This window comes from Phyllobates terribilis, unplaced genomic scaffold (genome assembly GCF_046119375.1).
Source record: "Phyllobates terribilis strain yellow unplaced genomic scaffold, ASM4611937v1 Scaffold_2__4_contigs__length_985480577, whole genome shotgun sequence".
NCBI classification, from domain to species: Eukaryota; Metazoa; Chordata; class Amphibia; order Anura; family Dendrobatidae; genus Phyllobates; species Phyllobates terribilis.
The window spans coordinates 160,427,474-160,453,493 of record NW_027362762.1 but is presented as its reverse complement, the minus strand read 5'-3'; the positions used below and the strand labels follow the sequence as shown (position 1 = coordinate 160,453,493).

Sequence of the window (26,020 nt, the reverse complement as noted above, 5' to 3'; positions counted from 1 at the left end):
AATGGAATTCTTTTTTTCAAAGTATTGATGATCTGTTTCTCTTTCATTGAGAGCGCCTTTAACTGGATGTTGTGGGTTCACAGCAACAACTTCCAAATGTAAATGTTAAACGTTGAATCAGCTCCAGACATTTTACCTGCTTAATTGGTGATGGATTAACAAAGGAATAACGCAACAGCTGTAATTCCTAAACCCTTACTCCAATAAGGGCGTAAATACCCTCAAATTGAAGCAGAGAGTCTGCACTTTAGGCACATATTGATTGTATAACTATCTTGTATGTTTTGGTAAACAGCTAAAATGCCAAAACTTGTGTCACTGTCCAAATGTTTCTGGACCTAACTGTATATGTGTACATACAAAGAAGATTCTGCTCTATGATGCATTCCCGTGTGATTGACTGTTTGGACCAGAGGCATTATTGCGCCGCTGGCCTGAACTGTGAGCGCTTCAGCATCAGAGTTCCAGGACACTAAAGTTGGGAGGATCCAGCGACCTAACCAGCTTCAGAGCAGCACTTGCTAGCTCTGTAGCAAAGACCTTGGTAGTGCACGCTCCTTGCCTAGGTAACCGGCTACCTCCATTTGTAACCTAGGTAACGAGAAACAAAGTATCGAATTAAAAATCCCTTCGTCATTCAAACAGAGAGGATTATTAATGAGCAGAAAATTGCAAAATTGCTTGTTTTTATAGGCACTTTGCAATTTACACTTCTTATGTAAAAGATACTTACTAAAGACGATGATACTTTTCCAGCACGGACCACCATTTTCGTCAATATTATTATCGTGTATTATTAGTGATTTACTTGTTATGTTTTATATAGTTCTGCTTACTTGTCAGTATGTAAGATTCACTTGTAAAATGTCCAGCATTCCACTAATCTCATCTTTATCTCAGGAGTCCATTGTTTCAACAGCCAATGGTCTCATTAGGCGAGTGTGGATTGAGACACAGTGGAGCTGTCACCACAAGGGGTCTTGCAGGCAGTCTCAGATGAAGGCTTCTAGAATATTCTTCATTGCTTTTTGGCTTACAGTGAATGCTTGAAGGGGAGGAGGTGATCACTTCTGACCTGGGAGTGGACTGATCCCAGGGAAAGAAAGGAGAGTCATGTTTTAGGCAGAGTTGTGTGGAAGGATTGAAGGAAGAGGATGGAGACCGTGGACTTGGAAGGATGGATGGATAAACATGTTACCATTATGGATTATGTTGTTTGGATTTACACTTTCTTAAAAGGACTTTTACTACTGGATACCTGTGCTTTCATCGTTTTATCTGCCGTCTAGAGGATCATGGACTGTGTCTACAGACTATACTGGCTGGAGACACGAAATCTGTGGGCCAACCAAAAGTTGGGAGACCATGAGTATGGCCTTATAAAAGCCAGTGGAACTACTGAGCCCACATTGGGAATTTGAGGACTGAGAGAACTGTATTTTGGCCATTTACCTGGAATTGCTTTATTACCATGGCTGTGATCAATAAAATATTGTTGCATCGTTAGCCTGCCTAGGTGATTACTTACAACCCACAACCTCAGATCTTTACAGATACCATTATGGTATAGAAGAGCAGAACAATTACTTGTAAGTGAATGAGATAGATCCACATTCTCTTGTCCTCATCACAATCACATTTTAGCAATCACGTGATGATTTTTAAACAGAGAATACAGAAAAAATACAAAAAAGAAGAAGTTCTCTTAACATAACATCAAAATGGACAAACACAAAATTTATTGTAGGAGTTTATTTAGGTTATTGCATGAGAAGAACATCTAATGGACCCAGCCTTATTATTGCACTAGAACATCTAAAGAACATACATAGATGTTAAAAAATACATAAAAAGTATTTTTTATTAATGTGATGGTTTTTATCCCAGGTGTACCACTTAAATTAAACTAGTAAATCTAGGTCTATGTGCAGAAATAAAGAGTTTGAGCTTAGTGGTGTTGCCAAAGCAACAATTAAATATAAATGTGTCCTATTTTCTGGTAAAGGGCATGGAGAAAAGCAAAAAATAAGACTATTATATACAGTGGGTGCGGAAAGTATTCAGACGCCTTTAAATTTTTCATTCTTTGTTTCATGGAGGATCACAAGGAAATGGACAGCATGTGACTTAAATCTGAGGGTCTGAGCAAAGGGTCTGAATACTTATGACCATGTGATATTTCAGTTTTTCTTTTTTAATAAATTTGCAAAAATTTCTACATTTCTGTTTTTTTTCAGTCAAGATGGGGTGCAGAGTGTACTTTAATGAGAAAAAAAATGAACTTTTTAGAATTTACCAAATGCCTGCAATGAAAAAGAGTGAAAAATTTTAAACTTTCCGTACCCACTGTATGTGTAAAGGCTGGCGAGCATTATGTAACTAATGGAAAGGAGAAAACTATAGATCCCCAAAACATGGCAATTTTATCCTAATCATAGAAAATAATGATCTCTATAGTTTTCTAAGTATACACTAAAGGGGTTTCCAGGATTAGAATAAATGGTCTGAGAACTGGTGGCACAATCGGCAGCACTCCTGTCTATGGGTCATGTTTAGTACTGAATACAGTTCCAATTTAAGTAAATTGGGCCGAGCTGAAATACCAAACAACTCATGGGCAAAAGTTTATCTGGGGGACAAAAAAAAAGCAGACCATTAATGCTATCCCTGCAAACCTCTTAAAAGGGAATTTCCACAAGTATGATATTATTGACTAGTCCTTAGGATAGGTTATCAATATCAGACACCTCACAGATCAGCTGTTTGCAGAGCCCCTTGAGGCTGGATGGAAGCAGCTCAGCTCTGATTGAAGAGAATAGGAGCTGCACTGACGTACCCAAGAACGCCCACTATACAGTGTATCGAGCTGTGGTGCACCGTCTCTGTAAAGTGTTTGGTTCAGGCCACCCTGGGATCTGCAAGTAACTGATCGATGGAGGCTGTACACTTGGCATCTCTACCAATGTGATATCGATGACCTATCCTAAGCATAGATGATCAATATCTAAATCCTGGACATGCTCTTTAAATGTAAATAGAGTAAAATGAGAGGTCACCAATGTCCATAATTAAGATAAGAATGCAAACTGATTCAACTTCATGAAGTTAAACCGTTAAAACATGAAGTCTAGTACAGTAAGTATTGCCAACACATGACTGACCTTTAATAATTAACCAAAATGTCATACAAGTGACCTCGAAACTAGAATGAGATAAAACCAACCAGACAGCGAGGTATAATATGTAATACTTTGTGGAATGTTAAAGGGAGTCTGTCAGGACAAAGCGACTCCGCAAACCAAGCCCTGGACCAGGAAGGGGTCATGTAATATAAATCCTAATGTTTTCCATCTCTGTCTCCTGTAAAGCGAGAACTGTCAATCAAGGTCTCTGACAGACTTCATTTAACACTTGGAGACCTGACTTCAGGCTAGAGACTGAATAAATGCTATACCGACTGGTGAGCTTTTTTACTCTTTATACATTTTAAATATAAAAACAACAGAATTGATATTTGCAGCAGTGCAGTCAGTAAAATGGTTAATAGCAGGACAAGTCATCTATATCAGATAGGGGAGGGGTCCGGCACCTTGCCTATCAGCAGTTATCTGCTCCAGTGATTCCCAGATATAAATGTTGTATTGAGCAGAACAGCACAGTGGTCTCTCCCACATTCTGCACTTTATATCCTATGTACTTAATAATAGCAAAGCTGCAGTACCCAAGAACAATCACTATACAATAAGCGGGGCTGCTGTGTTCCTCCCAGTGCATCGCTTATATCCAGCAACCACTGGTGACAAGTGTCGGACCCCCATCAACAGGATATCAATGACCCATCCTACAGACAGGTCCTCAATTTACAAATCCTGTGCAACCCCTTTAATTCTTTATTTACAAGAGACTGGCCGCAATGCGTTTAAGCTTTCTCTTTGATCATAAGACAGTGTTCACGTTAAGTTTTTTTGAGATATTCAAAAAACTTGTGTTTTTCAAAAAAAATAGCTTCAGGATATGGTCTTCTCTTTTGGGAGACTTTGCTTTCCTAAGCTGTTTTGAAGAGTTTTGGAAGAGTTTTTTTTTCTGACGTACTGACTGCAGCCTTTTGATTGGACAGTGGTTAGTTTGGAGAGGTTTCCTTCAGGATTTGTGTACTGCGTCATACTACAGTGTTTGCAGTGATTGACCATGGGTATTTTCTATCAAAACTATTTGCAGAGTTTATTTTTACGATGTGATGAAGCAATAAGGAGGGTGGATACAGAGAAGGTGGATACAGTCTGCAAATACTTTGGTGATAAAGTGTTTAATCTAAAAGAACTAGGCCCCTTTAAACACTATACTGACTGCCACTATTTGACACAACCTTACAATTCTTTACACTTTGTACAGTAGAAATTCTATGTTTTGCATATGCATTTCCTAGAAAAATGACAAAATAAATATTTGTAGGCTGTTTTTTTTTTAAACCACATAATATATTGAAGGTATTATTTTGGGTACGTCTGAGTGAAAATAAAAAAAACCCTCTAGCGAGCGTGTTCCCTTGTAGATATTTTTTTTTTTTATGTGTGAAGATTAATAAACTGTGTCCAATAATCTGAACAGAACATATAACAGTTCAGGATCCCTTAATATACATCAACATGAGATATCTACAGGGAATTTTTCCAGTCGCGATATACAATTCAAATTCGGCAAATCGCGCAGATTTTACAGGCACATTCAATTCTCAACATTATTCTCTGCAAATTGAATGTTCCTTATTATGCCCTAAGGTCAGAACAAAAAAATGAATACTCACTTCACTGCTCACTTGTGCCACCATCACGGCAGCTTGTCCTCCGTATCTCTTCTTTTCTGTATTCCCCGTCACACGGATTTTCCTTGGTCTCTTCCCTCCAGGTCAAGACTTCCATCAAAGACAAAGCTTCAGACGTCAGGGTGCGCTGTGCCATTACTAGGGCGATTGCAAGGTGCGCAGTACAGCAGAGAACTATTAATGTCAGAGGTGTTGGTTTGGAGTGAAAAGGCCAAAGAGAATCCGGACGACAAAGGGGAGAAGAGGGGTCGAAAACTGGACGATGGACTGCAGGGACGGTGGTACAAGTGAGCGGTGAGGTGAGTATTAGTTTTCTTTTTCAACAGTTAGCCTGGCCTTCTACTGTTCAGCATAATGGCAGCCGCAGCTGACTACCATTTCGCTGAATTTGAGAGAAGCTAGAGGGAAGCGGATCGCTTTGTCAGACAGCAGTCTAGGTCCGTACCCTCCAGCCATGGACAAGAGATTTAAGAATTTCCTGAGCTTCCAGGTTCCTCAAGCATTTGATTGACCGGCCTGGCATGATATTTGTGTGGTGCACAAGTGCCATCTCGAAAGCTTGGCTACTCGTAAGCTGAGCCTGGGATCCTGGAGGGAAAATAACCTCACGCATCTCCTGTCCACGGCAAAAATGCACTGACCTGGACCATAGACCTGACTTACACAAAGCAATCTGCTCCTCTTTTTTTTTTTTTTTTAAATTCGAGGAGAATTCAATTCTCAAATAAATTTGCTCATCTCTAATGTATTTAGATTAGAAACAAATTTAAAAATACATTTTCTTTAGCTGGACAAGCCCTCTAAGGATAAGCAAAACATTCAGCACAAAGGTCAATACCATGTATAAAGTGAGACGGCTACATTTTACACTGCAGTAAAACATGACAAAAAATGGCTACTTAAAATTTCACAATGCCTCCAATACTTGTCCCGGGCAATAAGTACCTGTAGCCTTCAACGGTACAAGTATTTTAGCCATTTATCCAGTTTTGTTATTTTACTTAGAACACATTGTGCTGTTTGTTGTGCTATACACTGCGGCACAAGATGGACAACTTAACAAAATAAATTTTAAAACTTTGAAAACTCTGTCTCTTTAATCACTAGAAAACATTTTACAACCGACTAAAATATAGTACAGAAAGGGGGGCACCAGTGCAATAAAAATAATGCCACTCAGAAAACAGTGATCGATCCTTTTCACCAGTATCCAGTGATCATGCAAACTCTGCATACTCAAAATAAAGCGCCAGTGCAGATTCCAGTACTTTACATTGTAAACATGTGTGCCAAGATGGTGCCACTGTAGCTTCATCGTTTCTGTGGATGACGCACAGGAGAAGGTAGCATATTGCTAAAGATGCTTCAGCTAGTTTATAAAGCATGGTGGTCAATCAGTATTGTAGAATTTGCACCACAATCGATATATTGGTAAGTCTCCAGGGAGGTCTGTGAGGTGTGCCCGACGTAAGAAAACTTCACTGATGTTCTGCAAGAGGGAGAGAATAAATCAGTAATGCAATGTCATACCCCTAAAAGGGAACCTGTCATCAAATTCATGATGCCTGAACCACGTGAAGCATTAAATCAGTCACCATGTGCATGATGGCAGCCAGGAATGATTTACTTTGAAATGCTGCGGTGTTTTAGAGTATGGATACTTCGAAAAGCCAGACTGTGTGTTGGCTGACAAGTCTAATATGGCCTCTGAACACCTTCTCCCTGCCCCGCTCCAATTGATTGACAGGTCTCTCACTGTGTACATAGACAAGGAGAGACCTGTCAGTCAAAGGGACTGGGGCAGGGAAAAGCCATTTATAGACCGCATGGAACTAGTCAGCCGAGACGCATAGTTCCCGGGCAGCCTTTCAAACATAGCTGGATGTAATTATCGCGTGTGTTCGGGCAGCATCAATCTGAAACTAATTCATACTGGACTTGCAAGACCACTATACTGCTTATGGGATAGATTTATAAAACACACATAAAAATCTTCCTCATAAATAAAATAAATAAATAAAAAAAGGATTTGCTAGATAACTTGTGGCATGCACAAATAGAAGGGCCTAATTGACCGGCCATTTTTTTTGCATATAATCTATCTCTACGTCTGACGTCTCAGTGCAGTGGGCACGATGATGTCATTACAAAGCAGAGGGTCTGAAGTCACCATCAAGAGATCAGAGCAGAGGGAGAACGGACAGAGTTTTTTTTTATTTTTATGTGGGGCCTTTTACACTGTATGGAGCATTTTTCGTGGCCATTATACTGTATAAATACAGTATTGTTTGAAATTCTTGAAATAAGGGAAAATAGTAAGTGTATAGAAAAAAAACCTTAAAATTCACATATCTATTAGATTCTATTTAAAATGCACCCAATAATACCTGTGCGTGAATTATCACTAAAATATTTTTTCAAACAGACAAGGCTTGCGGGCTTTACACCTGTCTTCTCCTGCCTTGCCATTCTACCCTCCTGTCCTCCTTCCCTCTGATACTTATATTGGTAAGTTATCCTTATACATAATGATTATATATGCTGGATGCTTTCTAATGCTTTATGTCTTTGGGCTGACTGTATGTGTAAGTAACTTTTTTGTATCCAGTTTCTCTTTGAACCCTGGAGTCATGGACTCCCTGCTCCCAATCTAAGTATACCACTATCTATGTAAACCTGGTCATACCTGCACTTTGGAAGAACACTTTTATTGATGATTTATTTTAGGACTTTGTCCTGGATTACCTCGTATTACTAGTCTGTATGTTCTCCTTCAATGCAGCATGACTTTGGCTGCTTTTTCTACTCTTCACCTTGTGATATGTTCCGCAACTTACATATATTTGTAATTTACACTTTTTAATGTGACTTTTCAATATTTAATAAAGTTTTTTCTAATTACGCCGTATACTCGATTTTCTCCAGCTTTTTCGTATCTATTTTCGAGTTGGCTATTTATCATGGGTATGGAGGATAAGTTGTTTTTCTTCTATACCGGATACCCATGATACTATTTATGTTGGTCGATTTGTTTAAGACATTAGGAAGTTGTCTAAATAGACAATTCAATACATGAATCCACACACACACACACACACACACACACACATGAATCCACACACACACATGAATCCACACACACACACACACACACACACACACACACACACACACATGAATCCACACACACACATGAATCCACACACACACACACACACACACACGAATCGCTCAGCAGAGTGTGTCTATTCACCTGAATGTCTTGAATAAATGATGCAATTGTCAAAACAACAAGTGATCAGTACCACACTAGTCACATCAACAAAGTATCGGTACAAGAATACCTGCAAGGAAGGTTATATCAGCAAATAGCACATGATACATAGAATATTCATATCCAATAGATCTTCTCACAAGAAAATACAATTTTAGGATCAACAAATAAAAGCGAAATTGTATTCATATCAGATTGATCTCATGACATTCATAGGGCTCATAGATCAAATATGCACTGTGGATTCATAAGCTCATAATGATCAAATATATGATAAACACTAGTGATGAGCGAACGTGCTCGCCACTACTCGGTACTCGCCCGAGCATCATGGTGCTCGACAAGCTCGGCGAGTATTACCGGGTTGCTCGGGCGGGAACTCTGGTCCCCTCCCTGCATGTTTGGCGCTCTTTAGAGAGCCAATGAACATGCAGGGATTGCCTGCCATGCACTGTAATGCCGTAGCCATGTTGGTTGTGGCATTACAGTGATTGTCTGGCCGCACAGCGTCATCAGGTGTATATCAGACCTGGTACCGCCATGCTCGTCACAGTCACTCTGGATCAGACAGTGTAGGGAGAGGTGCTGCTGTGTCAGGGAGAGATTTAATTGTGTATTAGGTAGTGTAGGGAGAAAAACCGTACATTACACATATCCATCTTCTTAACAAACAGTCCTTTTGAGGACTAACTAATCCATCTGCAGAAATATCAGGCAGGCAGTGTATATAGGCAGGCAGGCAGGGTATATAGCAGACTGCAGTGCATATAGCACAAGAGGCTCCATTCCAGTTCTGCCTTCTGCTGCTGTTAGATATTTCTGGAAATATGCCCAGGCCTCAGGGGCCAGGAATAATTTTTTTGCATCTTAATCCTCATTATTGGCTTAAAAAGCAATCCAGAGAACACGGTTTTTCTGCGCCATTTGCTTGTTGGCACTGCAGAATACAGCCAGGTCCTTTCCATATTACAGCGCTAAAAATCCATTTATGTAAAACTGTGTTTTCTCCATCACACGGATCACAAATACGTTGTCAGAAAATACTGCCATTTCTGGCCTCCATGAAATTTTTTTTTTCAGTGTGTCAGAAAAGTTTTTGACACTGGTTTGCTGTTCAAAACAGTTACCTACAGGTCAGGTATTTAAAACCGTGTTTTCTCCATCACAAGGATCACATATAAATTCGCTCCAAATTCAGTCATTTGTAGTGAGCGTGGAAGATACTGTCCTCCATTTAAAATGGGCAAGGCACATGGCAAGGGACGGGGAACTGGATGTGATGGTAATGGTGCATGCAGAGGCCGAGGACAAGGCCGTGGGCAAGCCGAAATTGTGCCACAACAAACACCCACATCTTCTCGCCTGACCTTCCCTGTCCCAATTTCTAGGGAACCGCAGCACACCATTATTGAACCCAGAGAAGTGTCAAAAGGTTGTTGGTTGGATAGCGGATAATGCTTCCAGTCACTTAGCCACCACCACCCTGTCTTCCACACGGTCAAGTCTCAGTAGCCTTAAGTCTGGACCGCATATTCCTCACCCTGATCTTCCTTCCTCCCACCATGCAGAGTACCCAGAGACAACTGATCCCACACTTGGACACTCTGAAGAGCTGTTCACTTTTCCATTTATAGATTCGGGCCTCTCGCCCGGTCCACTTGAAGCGGGGCAAGAGGAGATTGCGTGTAGCGATGCCCAAATATTTGAGCAGCCATGGTCACACGAAGGCGACGGTGGGAAAGTGTCACAAGAGGTGGACGATGATGAGACACAATTGGCAGAAAGTCAGGAGGAGGACCAGGGTGTGGAAATGGAAGACGAGGTGGTGGATGATATAGTAACTCACCCAGCCTGGCAGGAGGACATGCAGAGCGAGGATAGCAGCACACAGGGGGAGGGAGGCAGAGCACCCCAACAGGCAGGAAGAAGCAGTGTGGTGGCCGCAGACAGAAGGCAGGCAACCGTTCCCCGTAACACCAACACGAAGGAAGTTGCCAGTACAACTGTTAGGTCTTCCCGAGTCTGGTTGTTATTTTAAAGACTCTGCAGATAACCCCAAAAAGGCCATTTGCAACACCTGCCAGGCCAGCATCAGCAGGGGTTGCAAAACGACCAGCCTGACCACCACCAGCATGATCAGGCACATGGCAGCAAAGCACCCGACTTTGTGGGCCGAACCCCAGGGTCCAGGAACAGTGTCTGCGGGTAGCACCATTGCTTCTTCCGCTGTTGTGCATGCAAGCCAATCCCCTGTCCATGGTGCATGCGAAGATGCCTCCTGCCCTGCACCTGTCATTGTACACTCTCAAGTAGCAGCATCAGGAAGCACGTCCATGTCCTTGTCTCAGCGCAGCGTTCAGTTGTCCATACCCCAGTCCTTGGAACGCAAGAGCAAATATGCAGCCAACGCCCCACAGGCCATACTACTAAATTCTCACATTTCACGACTGCTTGCGCTTGAAATGTTGCATTTTAGGCTCGTGGAGACGAAAGCATTCCGCAACCTGATGGTGGCCGTCCCTAGGTACTCAGTCCCCAGCCGCCACTATTTCTCCCGGTGTGCCGTTCCCGCATTACACAAGCACGTGTCCCAAAACATTAGCCGTGCTCTCAATAACGTAGTTACCGGGAAAGTCCACCTAACTACAGACACGTGGACAAGTGCTTGTGGGCAGGGACGGTACATCTCGCTGACGGCACACTGGGTTAACATAGTGAAAGCCAGGACCCAGTCGGACCTTGGGACGGAACACGTCCTCCTGATGCCAAGGATTGCAGGCCCTAGGTCAATCAGGGTTGCCCCCACGGTCTACAGCTCCTGCACCTCATCCTCCTCAGCCTCCTCCTCCTCTTCAGCCTCCATCTCCGAAATGACCACAACAGTCACCAGCTGGAAGCACTGCAGCGCTGCCTCGGCCAAGCGGCAACAGGCTGTGCTGAACCTAATATGCTTAGGTGAAAAACCACACAATGCTGAAGAGTTGTGGTCAGCTCTGAAAGAGCAGGCAGATCTGTGGCTCACACCGCTGAACCTACAGCCAGGCATGGTCGGGTGTGACAATGGCCGGAACCTGGTGGCGGCTCTGAGGCAAGGCGAGCTCACACATGTACCATGCCTGGCCCATGTGCTTAACCTCGTGGTTCAGCGGTTTCTCAAATCCTGCACGGAGCTGCCGGATCTGCTTGTTAAAGTACGCCGCCTGTGTGCCCATTTTAGAAAGTCAGCTACAGCTTCCGCTGCCCTTGCCGTGTATCAGCAGCGTTTGCAGCTTCCGGCTCACAGACTGGTGTGTGATGTCCCCACGCATTGGAACTCTACACTGCAGATGTTGGGAAGGATTTGTGAGCAGAAGAGGGCAGTTGTTGAGTACCAGCATCAACAATGCCATCGGTATTCAGTTCAGACTCCACACATAAGACCACAGGAGTGGACATGGATGTCAGACATATGTACCATCCGCCAAAACTTTGAGGACTCCACCAAGATGGTAAGCGGCGATGACGCCATAATTAGCATCACCATCCCGCTTCTCTGTCTTCTGAAACGCTCTCTGCTCACAATCAAAGAGGATGCATTGCAGGTGGAGCACGATGAGATGGAGCAAGGAACCATACAGGGTGATTACACACAGCGAAGCCTCATCTCATCCCAACGTGGATTGGGTGACAATGAGGAAGAGGAGGAGGAGGAAGAACAAGAGCTAGTTTCATGCGCTATAGACGGTACTACCTGCACAGCTGTCATACCGTCTGTTCAGCGTGGATGGCCAGAGGACAGAGAGGAGGAGGAGGAGAGCATGGTCAGTCATCCTCTTGGTGAGGACACGGAAATCTTGCCTGTTAGCAGTCTGGCACGCATGGCCAAGTTTATGTTACGCTGCTTTTCCCATGACCCTCGCGTTCTCAAAATTTTGGGTGACAGTCATTACTAGTTGGTGACACTTCTAGACCCACGCTACAAGGAGAACTTTATATCTCTTTTTCCTGAGGCGGACAGGTCTTCAAAAATGGGGCTGTACCAGAAGGCCCTTGTTGCGGAACTATTAAAAAAATTCCCCATCTGAAAACGCTGGCGGCAGAGGGCACACTTCGTTGGACAACCAAGGAGTACAGGCGAGAGAGACACAACTTCAATCCAGCAGAGGCAGGGGAACACTGTCAAAGTTCTGGGAGAATTTTCTCAGCCCCTCCCATCACACAGTCCATGAGGCGCGGGGTACTCTCACAAGGAGTGCAAAGTTTGGGAAGATGCTGAGGGAGTACCTTGCCGACCGTACCAACGTCCTCCGTGATTCCGCTGTGCCTTATAATTATTGGGTATCCAAGCTGGATACGTGGAATTAAATGGCTCTCTATGCCTTGGAGGTCCTGGCCTGCCTGGCCGCCAGCTTTTTATCAGAACGGGTTTGTAGTGCAGCTGGTGGAATTCGAACTGATAAGCGCATCCGTCTGTCAACTTAAAATGCTGACAGGCTGACTCTTATAAAAATGAACAAGGGCTGGATTGGGCCAGACTTCTCAACACCACCGAATGATAGCAGCGTAACAAACTCCAATCCAGTGTCTTTTCTTGGGAGGGGTATTCCCATGCACCTTTTCACACCCAGACATGGCTATTTGCTCTTGTCCTCCTCCTTCTCCTTCTCCTCATCCTCCACCACCATATCACCAGGGTGACCGTGGTCCGTGATGCAACACCCACCTAATTTTTGTAAAGGGTGTTTATGATGCCCGTAAAAATTTTTTTTTATATACAGTATGTTCATGTATACCCCCCAGGGGTAAATGTTTGTCAGCCCATACAATTAGTGCATGGGCATTACAAGTATAGGAGGCCCGCTCCTTTCTAATGGGAACATTTTTTTATGAGGCCCTCCTCCACGTCTCTTCCAAGGGGCATTGAAGTGCCTCCAAATTTTTGGCAGCCCTTGCATTCACTGCATAGGCCAACACTATGGGAGACTCTCTCCTTTCTAAAGGGAATTTGTCGTTACTGTGGCCCTGCTCTGTGTGTCTTTAAATGCTTAGTGGGGTTTTTCCTAAAATTGTCAGCCGTTGGACTCACTGCATACCCTATAACTGTATAGCAGACTCTCTCCTTTCTAATGGGAACATGTCGTACTTGTTACTGTGGCCCTGCTCTATGTGTCTTTAAATTCTTAGTGGGGTTTTTCCCAAATTTTGGCAGCCCTTGCAGTCACAGCATGGGCATTACCACTATAGGAGACCTGCTCCTTTATAATGGGAACATTTTTTTGTACTGAGACCCTCCTCTATGTCTCTTCAAAGGGGTATTAGGTTGCGTCCAAATTTTTGGCAGCCCTTGCAGTCACTGGATACGCAATAACAGTATAGGAGACCCACTTGTTAATAATGGGAACAACAAAGCATAGCCGGCTGATGGCTCTCTAACAATAGCTGGTGACGGAGAAATGACAGCCAGGGTAGATACGGTTTCCCTCTATGCCAGTCCTTTCACCGAGCTAAAGAATATGGCTGTGGTGAAATACAACTCCCACTGAGAAGCTGTTTCAGATTGAAAAACATTGTGTACACCAGAGGATTTGATTCTGAGGGCTAACCTTTCTCCCCCGCTCAAGAGCCCCATAGCAGCTGCAAAGTTAGCGCTATCATGACCTCTCCTGAGGTAGAAGCCAAGGAACACCAGAGGATTCTCTGGTGGGACCGTCCAACCCTGCCAAGAAGCAGTCCTGGCTAAGAAAAGTGTGTGGAAAGGTTCCCGGACACTCTATGGCTGCTTTTTTACTGTGGAGGAAACACACACAAACATGGGGAGAACATACAAAGTCCTTGCAGATGTTGTCCTTGCTGGGATTTGAACCCAGGATCCCAGCGCTGCAAGTCTTCAGTGCTAACCACTGATCCAATGTGCTGTCGTTCACCCTCTGATATCTAACAGGCTGGAGAAACTTGCACCTACTGCCAATCTATCTTCAGCTCCTTTGTGAGAAAATGTATTTGGGCAGCCACTCAGTCTACCAAATAAAATTCCTGAGAAGGAAATTGGGGATGGCTTCGCTACTGGTACTGGGGGCAGTGCCAATACCATGGCGTCGTACCATAGTTTGCTGGAAATATTCCAGGCTGGTAGGAGGCAAGAAAATTCCCACAGAAAAGTACCAGCAGTAATGTTCAGGGACCCGCGCTTGTAGAAGACGGAGACAACACCGGGAGAAATAGTGACGGCTGGGGACCGAGTATGGACACGAGGCATGAGACATGTGGTTGTGAAAAGCTTCCGCCTCCACGAGCCTAAAAGGCCACATTTCAAGTGAAAGCAGCTTTACAGGCCTTCCTGGGACTAATGACACGCAGGTAGATAGGGTTTCCCTCTATGCCAGTCCTTTCACCGAGCTAAATACAACTGTCAGCAAAAAAAGTTGTGGACTGGCTCCATACCATCCCTGGCCACATTCACCTGTCCACGTGTTTGTGGTTAGGCGGTCCTTCCCAGTAAGTGCACTGGGGAGGGCACGGGTAATGTTGTGGGACCCGTGCTTGTGGAAGGCGGAGGCGATACCGGGAAATATAGTGGTGGCTGGGGACCGAGTATGGACACCCGGCTGCCGCCGGCATGAGGTTATGAAAAGCTTCCGCCTCCACGAGCCTAAAAGGCTACGTTTCAAGTGCAAGCAGCTGTCAAAAATTTGGCCGTGGAGCAGGGGCGCTAAATCCCGTTTATTTAGGACGCCAACCCCCACTGCTAAGCAGGAATAGCCTAGTGTCTATCCCAGGGAAACATAGGCTGTAAATTGTGACATGACTGGGGTTTATTTGTAATATTTCCTGCTAGGACACCAATGTGTTTGGTATTAAAGCATTATCAGCTATCACCATTATTTGGTACAACAGCATTATTAGCTATATGATACTACATAGTTATAATATTTCTTCTATCTTTATTGCAGTTACATTGGGTATTCATGATATATTTTGATCATTATGAGCTTATGAATCCACAGTGCATATTTGATCTATGAGCCCTATGAATGTCATGAGATCAATCTGATATGAATACAATTTCGCTTTTATTTGTTGATCCTAAAATTGTATTATCTTGTGAGAAGATCTATTGGATATGAATATTCTATGTATCATGTGCTATTTGCTGATATAACCTTCCTTGCAGGTATTCTTGTACCGATACTTTGTTGATGAAGTGTATCATTTTTTCAAGACATTTCGGTAAATAGACACTCTGCTTGGAAATTTACTGAGCGATTCAAGTGTGTGTGGATTCATGTATTGAATTGTCTATTTAGACAACTTCCTAAGGTCTTGTCTGTTTGAAAGTTTTTTTAGTGATAATTCACGCACAGGTATTACTGGGTCCATTTTAAAAAGAATCTAATAGAGATATGTGAATTGTAACCATTATACTGTATGGAGCACTTTTTGTGGCCATTATACTGTAGGGAGGACTATGTGGGGCCCATTATACTGTATGATCACATTTTGTGGCCATTATACCGTATGCCGGCTGTGTATGGATAATAATTAGAGAATCATACTGTGAAAGGGTCAACATTCTTTGTCGGGGATTAACAGAGGAGGGGGGTACAGTAGGGTCATCATACCGTGCGTGTGGAGGGTACGGTGGAGGAATCATACTGTGTTTGGGGACAGTTTTGTTTGCATCATACATTATTACCTGTATTATTCAAAGTTTTTATCTTTTGTTATTACATATTTAAATTAGGCCATATGCTTTTTACTTCTCTTACATAGAATAACATAATATGTTAAGATCTATTAAACTAAAATGTACTTTGCTCTTGGGACAACCCCTATAAGTTTGTTTCCATATGAAAAAGTTCGCTATATTTGATGATGAAGAAAAACGTCCTCAATTGTAGACATTTTTTTTAATAAATATCAAGATTGGCCAGTGACTTTTTCCAAGCTTTAAATTTTGGCCCTCTGTGTATTTGAGCTCGACATCCCTGGCCTACAGTGAAACATGGTGGGGGCAGTGTGCAGGGCTGCATGAGTGCTGCTGGTGTCAAGGAGCTACATTTCATTAAAAGTATCATGAATTCACAGATGTACTGCTCTATATTGAAAGAGAAGATGCCACCATCATTCTGCCCTTGGCAGACGTGCACTTTTCCAACATGACAATGACCCAAAACACACATCTGTGGCATTTCTGAAGAAGGTGATTCAGTGGCCAAGTGTCTCCTGATCTGAACCCAATTGAAAACCTAAGGGGAATTCTGAAGAAACAAGTTGAGCATCACTCTCCAACCAGCATCCAGGCTCAAAAAAGAGATCGCTTTTGAAGAATGGAAAAAGACAGATGTTGCAATCTGTCATTAACTTGTTCTCTTCATGCCTAGAAGACTTGGTGCGTTCCTTAAAAATCATGGAGGTGATACAAAAAAATACTATATGTAGTAGTTTTTGATGTGGGGTGCATTTCTTTTTGCATCAACTCTTTTGAGTAAAACTGAAGATTTTGGTATGAAAGTCATATTATTAACCTCACTTTCATGTTATGGGTTAAAAAATGTTCTAAGAAACTCAGTTTTGTCAAAATTTTTGAAATTCTCCTTCTAGTCAGTGAGGTATTGAGTGAAATCTTACTTTTCAAAGAGGGTATAACCATTAGGCCGAGCACAACCCCTGGCAAAAATTATGGAATCACCGGGCTCGGAGGATGCTCATTCAGTTGTTTAATGTTGGTGAAAAAAAGCAGATCACAGACATGGCACAAAACTAGTCATTTCAAATGGCAACTTTAGGGCTTTAAGAAACACTAAAAGAAATTAAGATAAAAAATGTGGTACTCAGTAAGGGTAATTTTTTTCAGACCAAGCAGAGGGAAAAAAAAATATGGAATCACTCAATTCTGAGGAAAAAATTATGTAACCACCCAAGAGAACACACAAAAGAACGCTCCAATACATCACTAGTATTTTGTTGCACCACCTCTGGCTTTAATAACAGCTTGCAGTCTCTGAGGCATGGACTTAATGAGTGACAAACAGTACTCTTCATCAATCTGGCTCCAACTTTCTCTGATTGCTGTTGCCAGATCAGCTTTGCTGGTTGGAGCCTTGTCATGGACCATTGTCTTCAACTTCCACCAAAGATTTTCAGTTGGATTGAGATCCGGACTATTTGCAGGCCATGACATTGACCTTATGTGTCTTCATTCAAGGAATGTTTTCACTGTTTTTGCTCTATGGCAGGATGCATTATCGTCTTGAAAAATGTCATCATCCCCAAACATCCTTTCAATTGATGGGATAAGAAAACTGTCCAAAATATCAATGTTTACATCTTCAATAAATGCCCAAGTTATGACAGCCATCTCCCCAGTGCCTTTAGCTGACATGCAGCCCCATATCATCAATGACTGTGGAAATTTGCATGTTCTCTTCATGCAGTCATCTTTATAAATCTCATTTGAACGGCACCAAACAAAAGTTCCAGCATCATCACCTTGCCCAATGCAGATTCGCAATTCATCACTGAATATGACTTTCATCCAGTCATCCACAGTCCACGAATGCTTTTCCTTAGCCCATTGTAACCTGGTTTTTTATGTTTAGGTGTTAATGATGGCTTATGTTTAGCTTTTCTGTATGTAAATCCCATTTCCTTTAGGCGGTTTCTTACAGTTCGGTCACAGACATTGGCTCCAGTTTCCTCCCATTCGTTCCTCATTTGTTTTGTTGTGCATTTCCTGTTTTGGAGACATATTGCTTTAAGTTTCCGGTCTTGACGCTTTGATGTCTTTCTTGGTCTACCAGTATGTTTGCTTTTACCAACCTTCCCATGTTGTTTGTATTTGGTCCAGATTTTAGACACAGCGGACTGTGAACAAACAACATCTTTTGCAACATTGCGTGATGATTTATCTTCTTTTAAGAGTTTGATAATCCTCTCCTTTGTTTCAATTGACATCTCTCGTGTTGGAGCCATGATTCATGTCAGTTCACTTGGTGCAACAGCTCTCCAAGATGTAATCACTCCTTTTTAGATGCAGACTAACGAGCAGATCTAATTTGATGCAGGTGTTAGTTTTGGAAATGAAAATTTACAGGGTGATTCCATAATTTTTTCCTCAGAATTGAGTGATTCCATAATTTTTTCCCTCTGCTTGGTCTGAAAAAAATTACCCTTACTGAGTACCACATTTTTTATCTTGATTTAGTGTTTCTTAAAGCCCTAAAGTTGCCATTTGAAATGACTTCAGTTATGTGCCATGTCTGTGATCTGCTTTTTTTCAACAACATTAAACAACTGAATGAACATCCTCCGAGCCCGGTCATTCCATAATTTTTGCCAGGGGTTGTATGAGTATGGCCACAAGGGATGTTCATGGAAGCGTTGTAGCCAAAAAGCCATGCCTTCGACATGAAAGCAAGGCCAAGCGACCCAACTATGCGTGAAATACATAGGAAATGGGAAGGGGGTGGGGGACTGAAAAATGTCAGCAGGTACTTTGGATTGATGAGTCAAAACACATATATACACAAAGCACTGTGAAAATGTTTTAGGTATGTGTGGGGAAAAAAAGCTAAAATGATGCAGAGTATGAATACATTCAATAACAGAAGTGTTAATAAATTATTTTCATCAATTAAAAAAATACAAAGTGGATGAACAAATGAATGAGTAATCTCAATAAAATCAATATTTAGTGTGACCACCCCTCTGCCTTCAAAACAGTATCACAACTTCTAGGTACACTTGTACAATCAGGGATTTTGTAGGAGAAAATAAAGTAATTAACTGAAACAGAAACTGATGTGTTGAGGCTTGTAACTAGGTGAGGAAGAGCCAAACTCTGCAAGAAAGTCGAGGCTGTGGAAGACAGTTTCCTGTCACATGTTTTACACCATGGGAAAACTGTGCACAGCAAAAAGACACAAGATAGTTATACTGCATCAGCATTGGGATCCAGCTACATCCATTTAATATTCAGAGAAACCTGGCCACAGGTGGTCTTCTTGGAAGAATTGCAGGCAAAAACCATACATTTGACATGAAAACTAGACCTAGCGACTCTACTATGCACGAAAACATAGGAACTACAGTTCTGAAAAATGTCAGCAAGTGCTATGGGCTGATGGATCAAAATTTGAAATATTTCACTAACAGAATTCAGTTTGTTCACTGAAGGGCTGGAGAGCAGTACAATAATGAGTGTCTGCAGACAACAGTGACACATGGTGGAGGGTCCTTACATGTTTAGGGCTGTAATTCAGCAAATCGAGCCGGGTATTTGGTCAGAATTAAGGCTGTTCTCAATGCTAAGTAATACAGACAGATACTTCTCCATCATGCCATACCATCAGGAAGGAATCGCATTGGCTCCAAATTTATTCTGAAGCAGGACAACAACTCTAAACATACATCCTATATAATTAAGAACTATCTTCAGCGTAAAAAAGAACAAGTAGTCCTGGAAGTGATGATATGGCCCCCACAGAGCCCTGATCTAAAAAAAAATCGAGTCTGTCTGAGATTACATTGAGACAGAATGATTTGCATAGCCTACATACACAGAAGATCTGTGGTTAGTTCTCAGAGATGTTGGAACAACCTTCCTGCTGAGCTCCTTCAAAAACTGTGTACCTGGAAAAATTGATGCGGTTTTGAAGGTAAAGACTGGTCACACCAAATATTGAATTGATTTAGTTTTCTCTGCAGTTCATTCACTATTAACACTTCTATTTTTTTAAAGCATTCTTACTTTATAGGATTTTTCCCACACTTGCCTAAAACTTTGCACAGTGCTGTATATATTATTCTTTTGTAGATAGTTTGATATATACACATAATTTTTTTTTCAATCTGTTTGTACATCATATGTTCCCCAAGAAATCATGAAGATTTACAAGGCTTGGTCATTATCAGGTGAAGATGCTGTGGTTATTATCACTCTGGTGTGACATATAGACATCAGTGTATTAAGCTGGTTATCAGGCTGTGTTTATTACCACTATTTTGTGACCACACTGTGGCTCTTAGCCACTAGCTGTGACAATACCGAGATCATTGCTTGCAATTATTCTTTTCTATGACATCATTGATCTACGATATTACTGCGTTTATTTAATCACTATCCATGACATCACTGTGACCTTGTTGTTATTTTAATTTAAGCATTACCTTCTTCCAAATTTTGTGACATCACTTTTTATTATTCATTCGTCGAGGAAAGGTGACTCTTTTCATTGTGACAATATATATTATAATTTTACTGATTTTATTATCTTTATATTGCTGTACAATAATTATTCTGATGCAGGGACATCAGCGTGTGCAATTTCAAATGTGGGTGGTATATGGAGTGCAGAGGTTGAAGTTGCAGCTATGATCTGATGCCTGAAGCGGCCCAATGATTCCTCATAACACTTACCTAAATTCACAAAATAAACTAGAAAGTTAAAAGAAGAGAGGAACAAGACAAATACCCACCAAAATAGCACCAAATATATAGGATTAATTATACAACATATGTCGTTGTAGACTGTTTGATAATTTACAAGAAACCTTCAGTTTTAAAAAATATAAAAATTATTATTATTTTTTTTTATAAAGTACACATGAAGCAAAAAAAAAAGCTCTACATACCGGACAAAGACGACAATGTTGTGCACTTTAACTGTGGTCAGGGTGCAGAAGTTACTGAAATAAAAAAAGGCAATGAAAATTAATCAGGTAATATCAACTTCCTACAAGCTTCACATTGCAGGCCAGTGTCTGAAATAAACGGCGGTCACTGAAATAATTTGATACTCATAAAAGTAATTTTCAATTTAAAGTTACTGAATAGCAACTAATGAAAGTCAGACATTGTTTTTGATTTGTGGTTGAACAGAAAAATAAAACAAACAATCTAATAAAATTGACCTGGATATTGGAAGTGATGTGCCATCATTTAGCAACTGTCATATCTTCCTATTAGTAAAAATGGCCTCGAGCTGACAAGGGTATAAATTCCCATTAGGGCTTGGTGCAGTAAAAAAAAAAAAGTATATTACTGCAATTTAAAACATCCTAATGTGTGGACCTATCAAAGGGCAGCATAGGGTCAAGGTAACGCCACCACCCATGGGAATACATCATTTTCTAAAGCATGCTGCTTTTTTTTTTTTAAGTAACAAGTCTGGGCTTTTCCAGCTTCCCCAATGCCCCACATAGATCTTGGAAATTATTGCTGGTGCTACATGAACATGATCAGACCCTAATTACAGCAATGGCAGATCCTACAAGACCTGATTGAGAAGCAATTTTTGCAGAACTACATTGGCTACCAATAAGGGTCCTTTACACAAGGCTCCCGAGATGTAGATAAATACAATAAGAAGCCAAATTAAAGCTCTAGAGAACCAGAACTGTAAGCCTTCGGAAGGAAGGAATAATATCTTTGTCTGGTCATTTAAAATCTTCTATGGAGTCTTCATCTTCTTGGCAGTGTGCCCCAAAATTTCTCTCCTCTTCCTGTTTTCTGGATAACAAGTACAATCTGGCTACTATGTAACAGGGTCAAAAAGCTGAACATAAATGTAAAACGCATGTGCAAATGAAACCTACCAATAAGTTCAAAAGAAATGAAATGAAAAAGCAGCATTCAATGCATATGTTCAGTCTTCTGAACGTCCTTTAACCGATTCAGGTTTCTAAAAATGCCAATCTGTTAAAAGAAGTAACATGTCCATCCGTCTGGCGTTTTACGCTTTGGAGGACTCTGTACTTTACAAGTACAGAGTAAGTGTGTTGTAATCCACCATGCCCGATGCTTCCTTCACAGTGTTTGAAAAACCAGGTTCCATAGCGTTCCCATGTGATGGAAGCTCTTCTGTGCAGGGACGGCACTCCAATCCAGAGCGTCAGTCATAAAGGGAATAACAAAAGTCTTCTAGTACTCAACGATAAAACTTCCATTGTTTGATTTAAAAAAAATCTCAAATTGCAATAAAATTTTATTGCAAGTGGAGCTTTTGAATAAATACTGTAATAAAGCATTGGCAGCTTTATCTTCGAGAGCTGGAAAACTTTTGTTATTCCCTGAAAGATGCTTCCTTCCCATCTGCCATCCGGCAAAATCTAAAAGTTCCTACACATTAGATTATAGCCAATCTAATAAAAAATGGTGAATTTAGACAACTTTTTAAAAATGTGTATGGCCGCTTTAGTAAGTCATACCACCAATAATTACCCAGGAATATCTAGTATCCGTTGTCGCATGGTTTCACATAACATTTCTCACAAATCCTGTTCTGCTCTAGAAGTTATCTTTTTAAAAGAAGTTAAATACTTACTATAAATAAGACAGGATTCCCCCCAATTCCAACTTTACGGTAAAATTCACCTGAAATATAAAAGTTAATATTTACCCCATGTATCGCATTGCCGTATAGTCTAGGGCCACATAAAATAAACAGGAATACACGACGAATATTAGATAGTTACATCGTTTTTCAAAATTAAATCATTTAGTTTTATACATTGTGAGAAGGTCACTGGTAAAACACTGGAGGGGAGATACGTGTCACTCAGGATGTTAGCCTCAGTGATATTAACCTAGAAAAATGCTCTTGCATACTAAGTGCTGAGAGGGGTTAATCAGCCATAGTAAGGGCTGGGTTTTTGTGAACAGCAAAGAGTGGGTGGAAGGCTGTTCACCATATCTCCATCCCAGGATGTGGGCCAGAAGCTAAATGTGGAGCCTTTGGACTCATTCAGTGTTCGGTGTGTCTAGAGAAGAGAACTGAGCCTTGTTTTGTTCCCCTGTGTGGGCGGGTCCTCGCAGCCACACAGACTGTACAGTATGCTATTTTTTTTCCCCGTTATGCCAGAAGGGCCATGTTTGTTTTCCTAATTTTGGACTGGTTTATGCAGTACGTTTTTAATAAACCAGTTGAAACTTAAACGGAAAGTGTTCCAGTGTCTTCCTCTTTAACCCCTTAACAACATCTGACGTACTAATACGCGTCTGTGCCCTGGGACTTAAGAGCCAGACCCGTATTAGTATGTCACGGCGATCGCGCGCGCACACAGGCTGTGCGGACGCGATCGCCGCCGGGTGTCAGCTGATTGTCACAGCTGACACCCGATACTATGTGCAGGGAGCGGTCCTGCACCGCTCCCAGCACATTAACCCCCGCGATGCTGCGATCGAAGTCGATCGCAGCATTGCGGGGACAAGGGGAGGTGATCGCAGATACTCACCTCCTCTTCCGGCTTCCAGCGCTGTCTGCAAAGGCTTCCCGGGTGTTGCCATGACGACCCGATGTTGTCATGACAACATCCGGGTCACCAGACAGCAGGAAGATTGTTTGGACATGCGCAGTGCATCTCCAAACAATCTTCTCCCTTTCCAGCGCTGACAGCCTGCATTGCACAGGGATGGTGCTGCATTCCTGTGCCATGCAGGCGATCAGAATAAAAAAAGTGAAAGTCCCACAGTGGGACAAAGTAAAAAAGTATATAAACTTTCAGAAAGTGGAAAAAAAAAAATTGCAAAAAAATAAAAAAAATAATCCACCAAAAATAAAAATATAATGTACTCATCAATAAATATTATTATAAAAAAAAAAAACAAAAAAAAAAAACAATAAAAGTACACATATTTGGTATCGCCGCGTCCGGAACAACCTAACCTATAAAACTGTCCCACTAGTTAACCCCTTCAGTGAACACGGTAAAAAAAAAATGAAGCAAAAAACAATGCTTTATCACCATACCGCCAAACAAAAAATGGAATAACACGCGATCAAAAAGACAAATATAAATAAAAATGGTACCGCTGAAAACGTCATCTCGTCCCGCAAAAAACAAGCCGCCATACAGCTCCATCAGCCGAAAAATAAAAAAAAGTTATAGCTCTCAGAATAAAGCTATGCTAAAAAATAATTTTTTCTATAAAATTGCTTTTATTATGTAAAAGTGCAAAACATAGAAAAACGATATAAATGTGGTACCGCTGTAAACGTACTGACCCGAAGAATAAAGCTACCTTATCAATTTTACCACACGCGGAACAGAATAAAAAAAAAACAAAAAAACAATTCCTGAATTGTTGTTTTTTGTTTATTCTGCCTCCCAAAAATCGGAATAGAAAGCGATCAAAAAATGTCACGTGCCTGAAAATGTCACCAATAACCACGTCAACTCATCCCGCAAAAAACGAGCCGTCACATGACTGTATGCCAAAATCTGGAAAAATTATAGCTCTCAAAATATGGCGATGCAAAAACTAGATTTACAAAAAATGCGTCTTTTAGTGTGTGACAACTGTCAGTCATAAAAACCCCATATGATTCTGGTATCGCTGTAATCGCACCGACCCGAAGAATAAAGTCGTCTAATCACTTATACCGCACGAGGAACGGCGTCAAAAATAAACTCTTGGGTTAGGATTGGGCTAGGGTTAGGGCTGGGTTTGGGGTTGTGCTAGGGTTAAGGTTGTGCTACCGTTAGGGTTGTGCTACCGTTAGGGCTGGGGTTGGGGTTAGGGTTGTGATGGGGTTGTGATTTTTTTCAAAAGCAAGAAAAAAAGATGACGATATGGCGACTAGTGTTGAGCGCAAGTGCTCGTTACTTGAGTTTGCATCGGGTGCTCTGGTATGCATTGAGTATCGTGGGTATTTGAGTGACATGCTCGAGTCTCTGCCCCATATGCTTCGCGGCCAAAAAAACTTTACGAGGATTGCCTGCCATGCACGAGCGATCCCCGCATGTTTTTTTTGGGGTGTCTAATAACCGTGAAACATGCGGAGCAGGGACTCGAGCATGTCACTCGAGCACACGCTGTACATGGTGCATACCTGAGTACCCGATGCAAACTCAAGTAGCGAGCACTTGCGCTCAAGACTAATGACAACTTATTCAATATGATGACCTAATGTAAACAAATTCTGTGTCGTACCTCTGGGTTCAAAATGTTCACTATACACCTTAATAAAATCCTTGAGGAGTATAGTTTCCAAAATGGGGTCACTTGTGGGGGAGCTCCACTGTTTAGGCACACCACGGGCTCTCCAAACGCGACATGGTGTCCGCTAACAAATTGAATGGAAAATCGGCTCAAATTGTTAGCAGACGCCATGTTGCGTTTGGAGAGCCCCTACGTGCCCAAACAGTGGAGCTCCCCCACAAGTGACCCCATTTTGAAAACTAGACCCCCCAAGGCACCTATCTAGATGCATAGTGAGCACTTGGAACCCCCAGGTGCTTCACAAATTGATTCATAAAAATGAAAAAGTGTTCTTTTTTCACTTTTTAAGAATCAATTTGTGAAGCACCTGGAGGTTCCAAGTGCTCATTATGCATCTAGATAGGTGCCTTGGGGAGTCTAGTTTCCAAAATGGGGTCACTTGTGGGGGAGCTCCAACGTTTGGGCACACAGGGGCTCTCCAAACGCAACATGGCGTCCGCTAACAATTTGAGCCGATTTTCCATTCAATTTGTTAGCGGATACCATGTTGCATTTGGAGAGTCCCTGTGTGCCCAAACAGTGGAGCTCCCCCACAAGTGACCCCATTTTGGAAACTAGACCCCCCAAGGCACCTATCTAGATGCATAGTGAGCACTTGGAACCCCCAGGTGCTTCACAAATTGATTCATAAAAATGAAAAAGTGTTTTTTTTTTTCACTTTTTCATTTTTATGAATCAATTTGTGAAGCACCTGGGGGTTCCAAGTGCTCACTATGCATCTATATAGGTGCCTTGGGGGGGTCTAGTTTCCAAAATGGGGTCACTTGTGGGGGAGCTCCACTGTTTGGGCACACAGGGGCTCTCCAAACACAACATGGCGTCCGCTAATTATTCAAGCAAATTTTACAATCAAAAAGTCAAATGGCGCTCCTTCCCTTCAGAGCCCTGCCGTGCGCCCAAACAGTGTTTTTTCCCCACATATTGGGTATCTGCGTGCCCAGGG

At 41.9% G+C, this 26,020-nt stretch overlaps 1 protein-coding gene across 2 annotated transcripts in view; it reads right to left on the bottom strand.

Annotated features, from left to right (window-relative positions):
• Positions 1–1,737: 1,737 nt before the first annotated feature.
• TMEM106C (transmembrane protein 106C) overlaps positions 1,738–26,020 on the bottom strand; it is a 45,515-nt gene continuing 21,232 nt past the window's right edge. Inside the window, exons 6-8 of one of the 2 annotated variants that reach the window (XM_073663188.1) lie at positions 22,400–22,449; positions 20,709–20,762; positions 1,738–6,311 (exon numbers count right to left, since the gene is read on the bottom strand). In XM_073663188.1, coding sequence (XP_073519289.1) covers positions 6,197–6,311; positions 20,709–20,762; positions 22,400–22,449 — 219 coding nt within the window. In that variant the 3' untranslated portion in view covers positions 1,738–6,196. Of the gene's footprint in view, positions 6,312–20,448; positions 20,494–20,708; positions 20,763–22,399; positions 22,450–26,020 lie in introns of those variants that run through there. The other variant, XM_073663189.1, reaches the window with a different exon arrangement.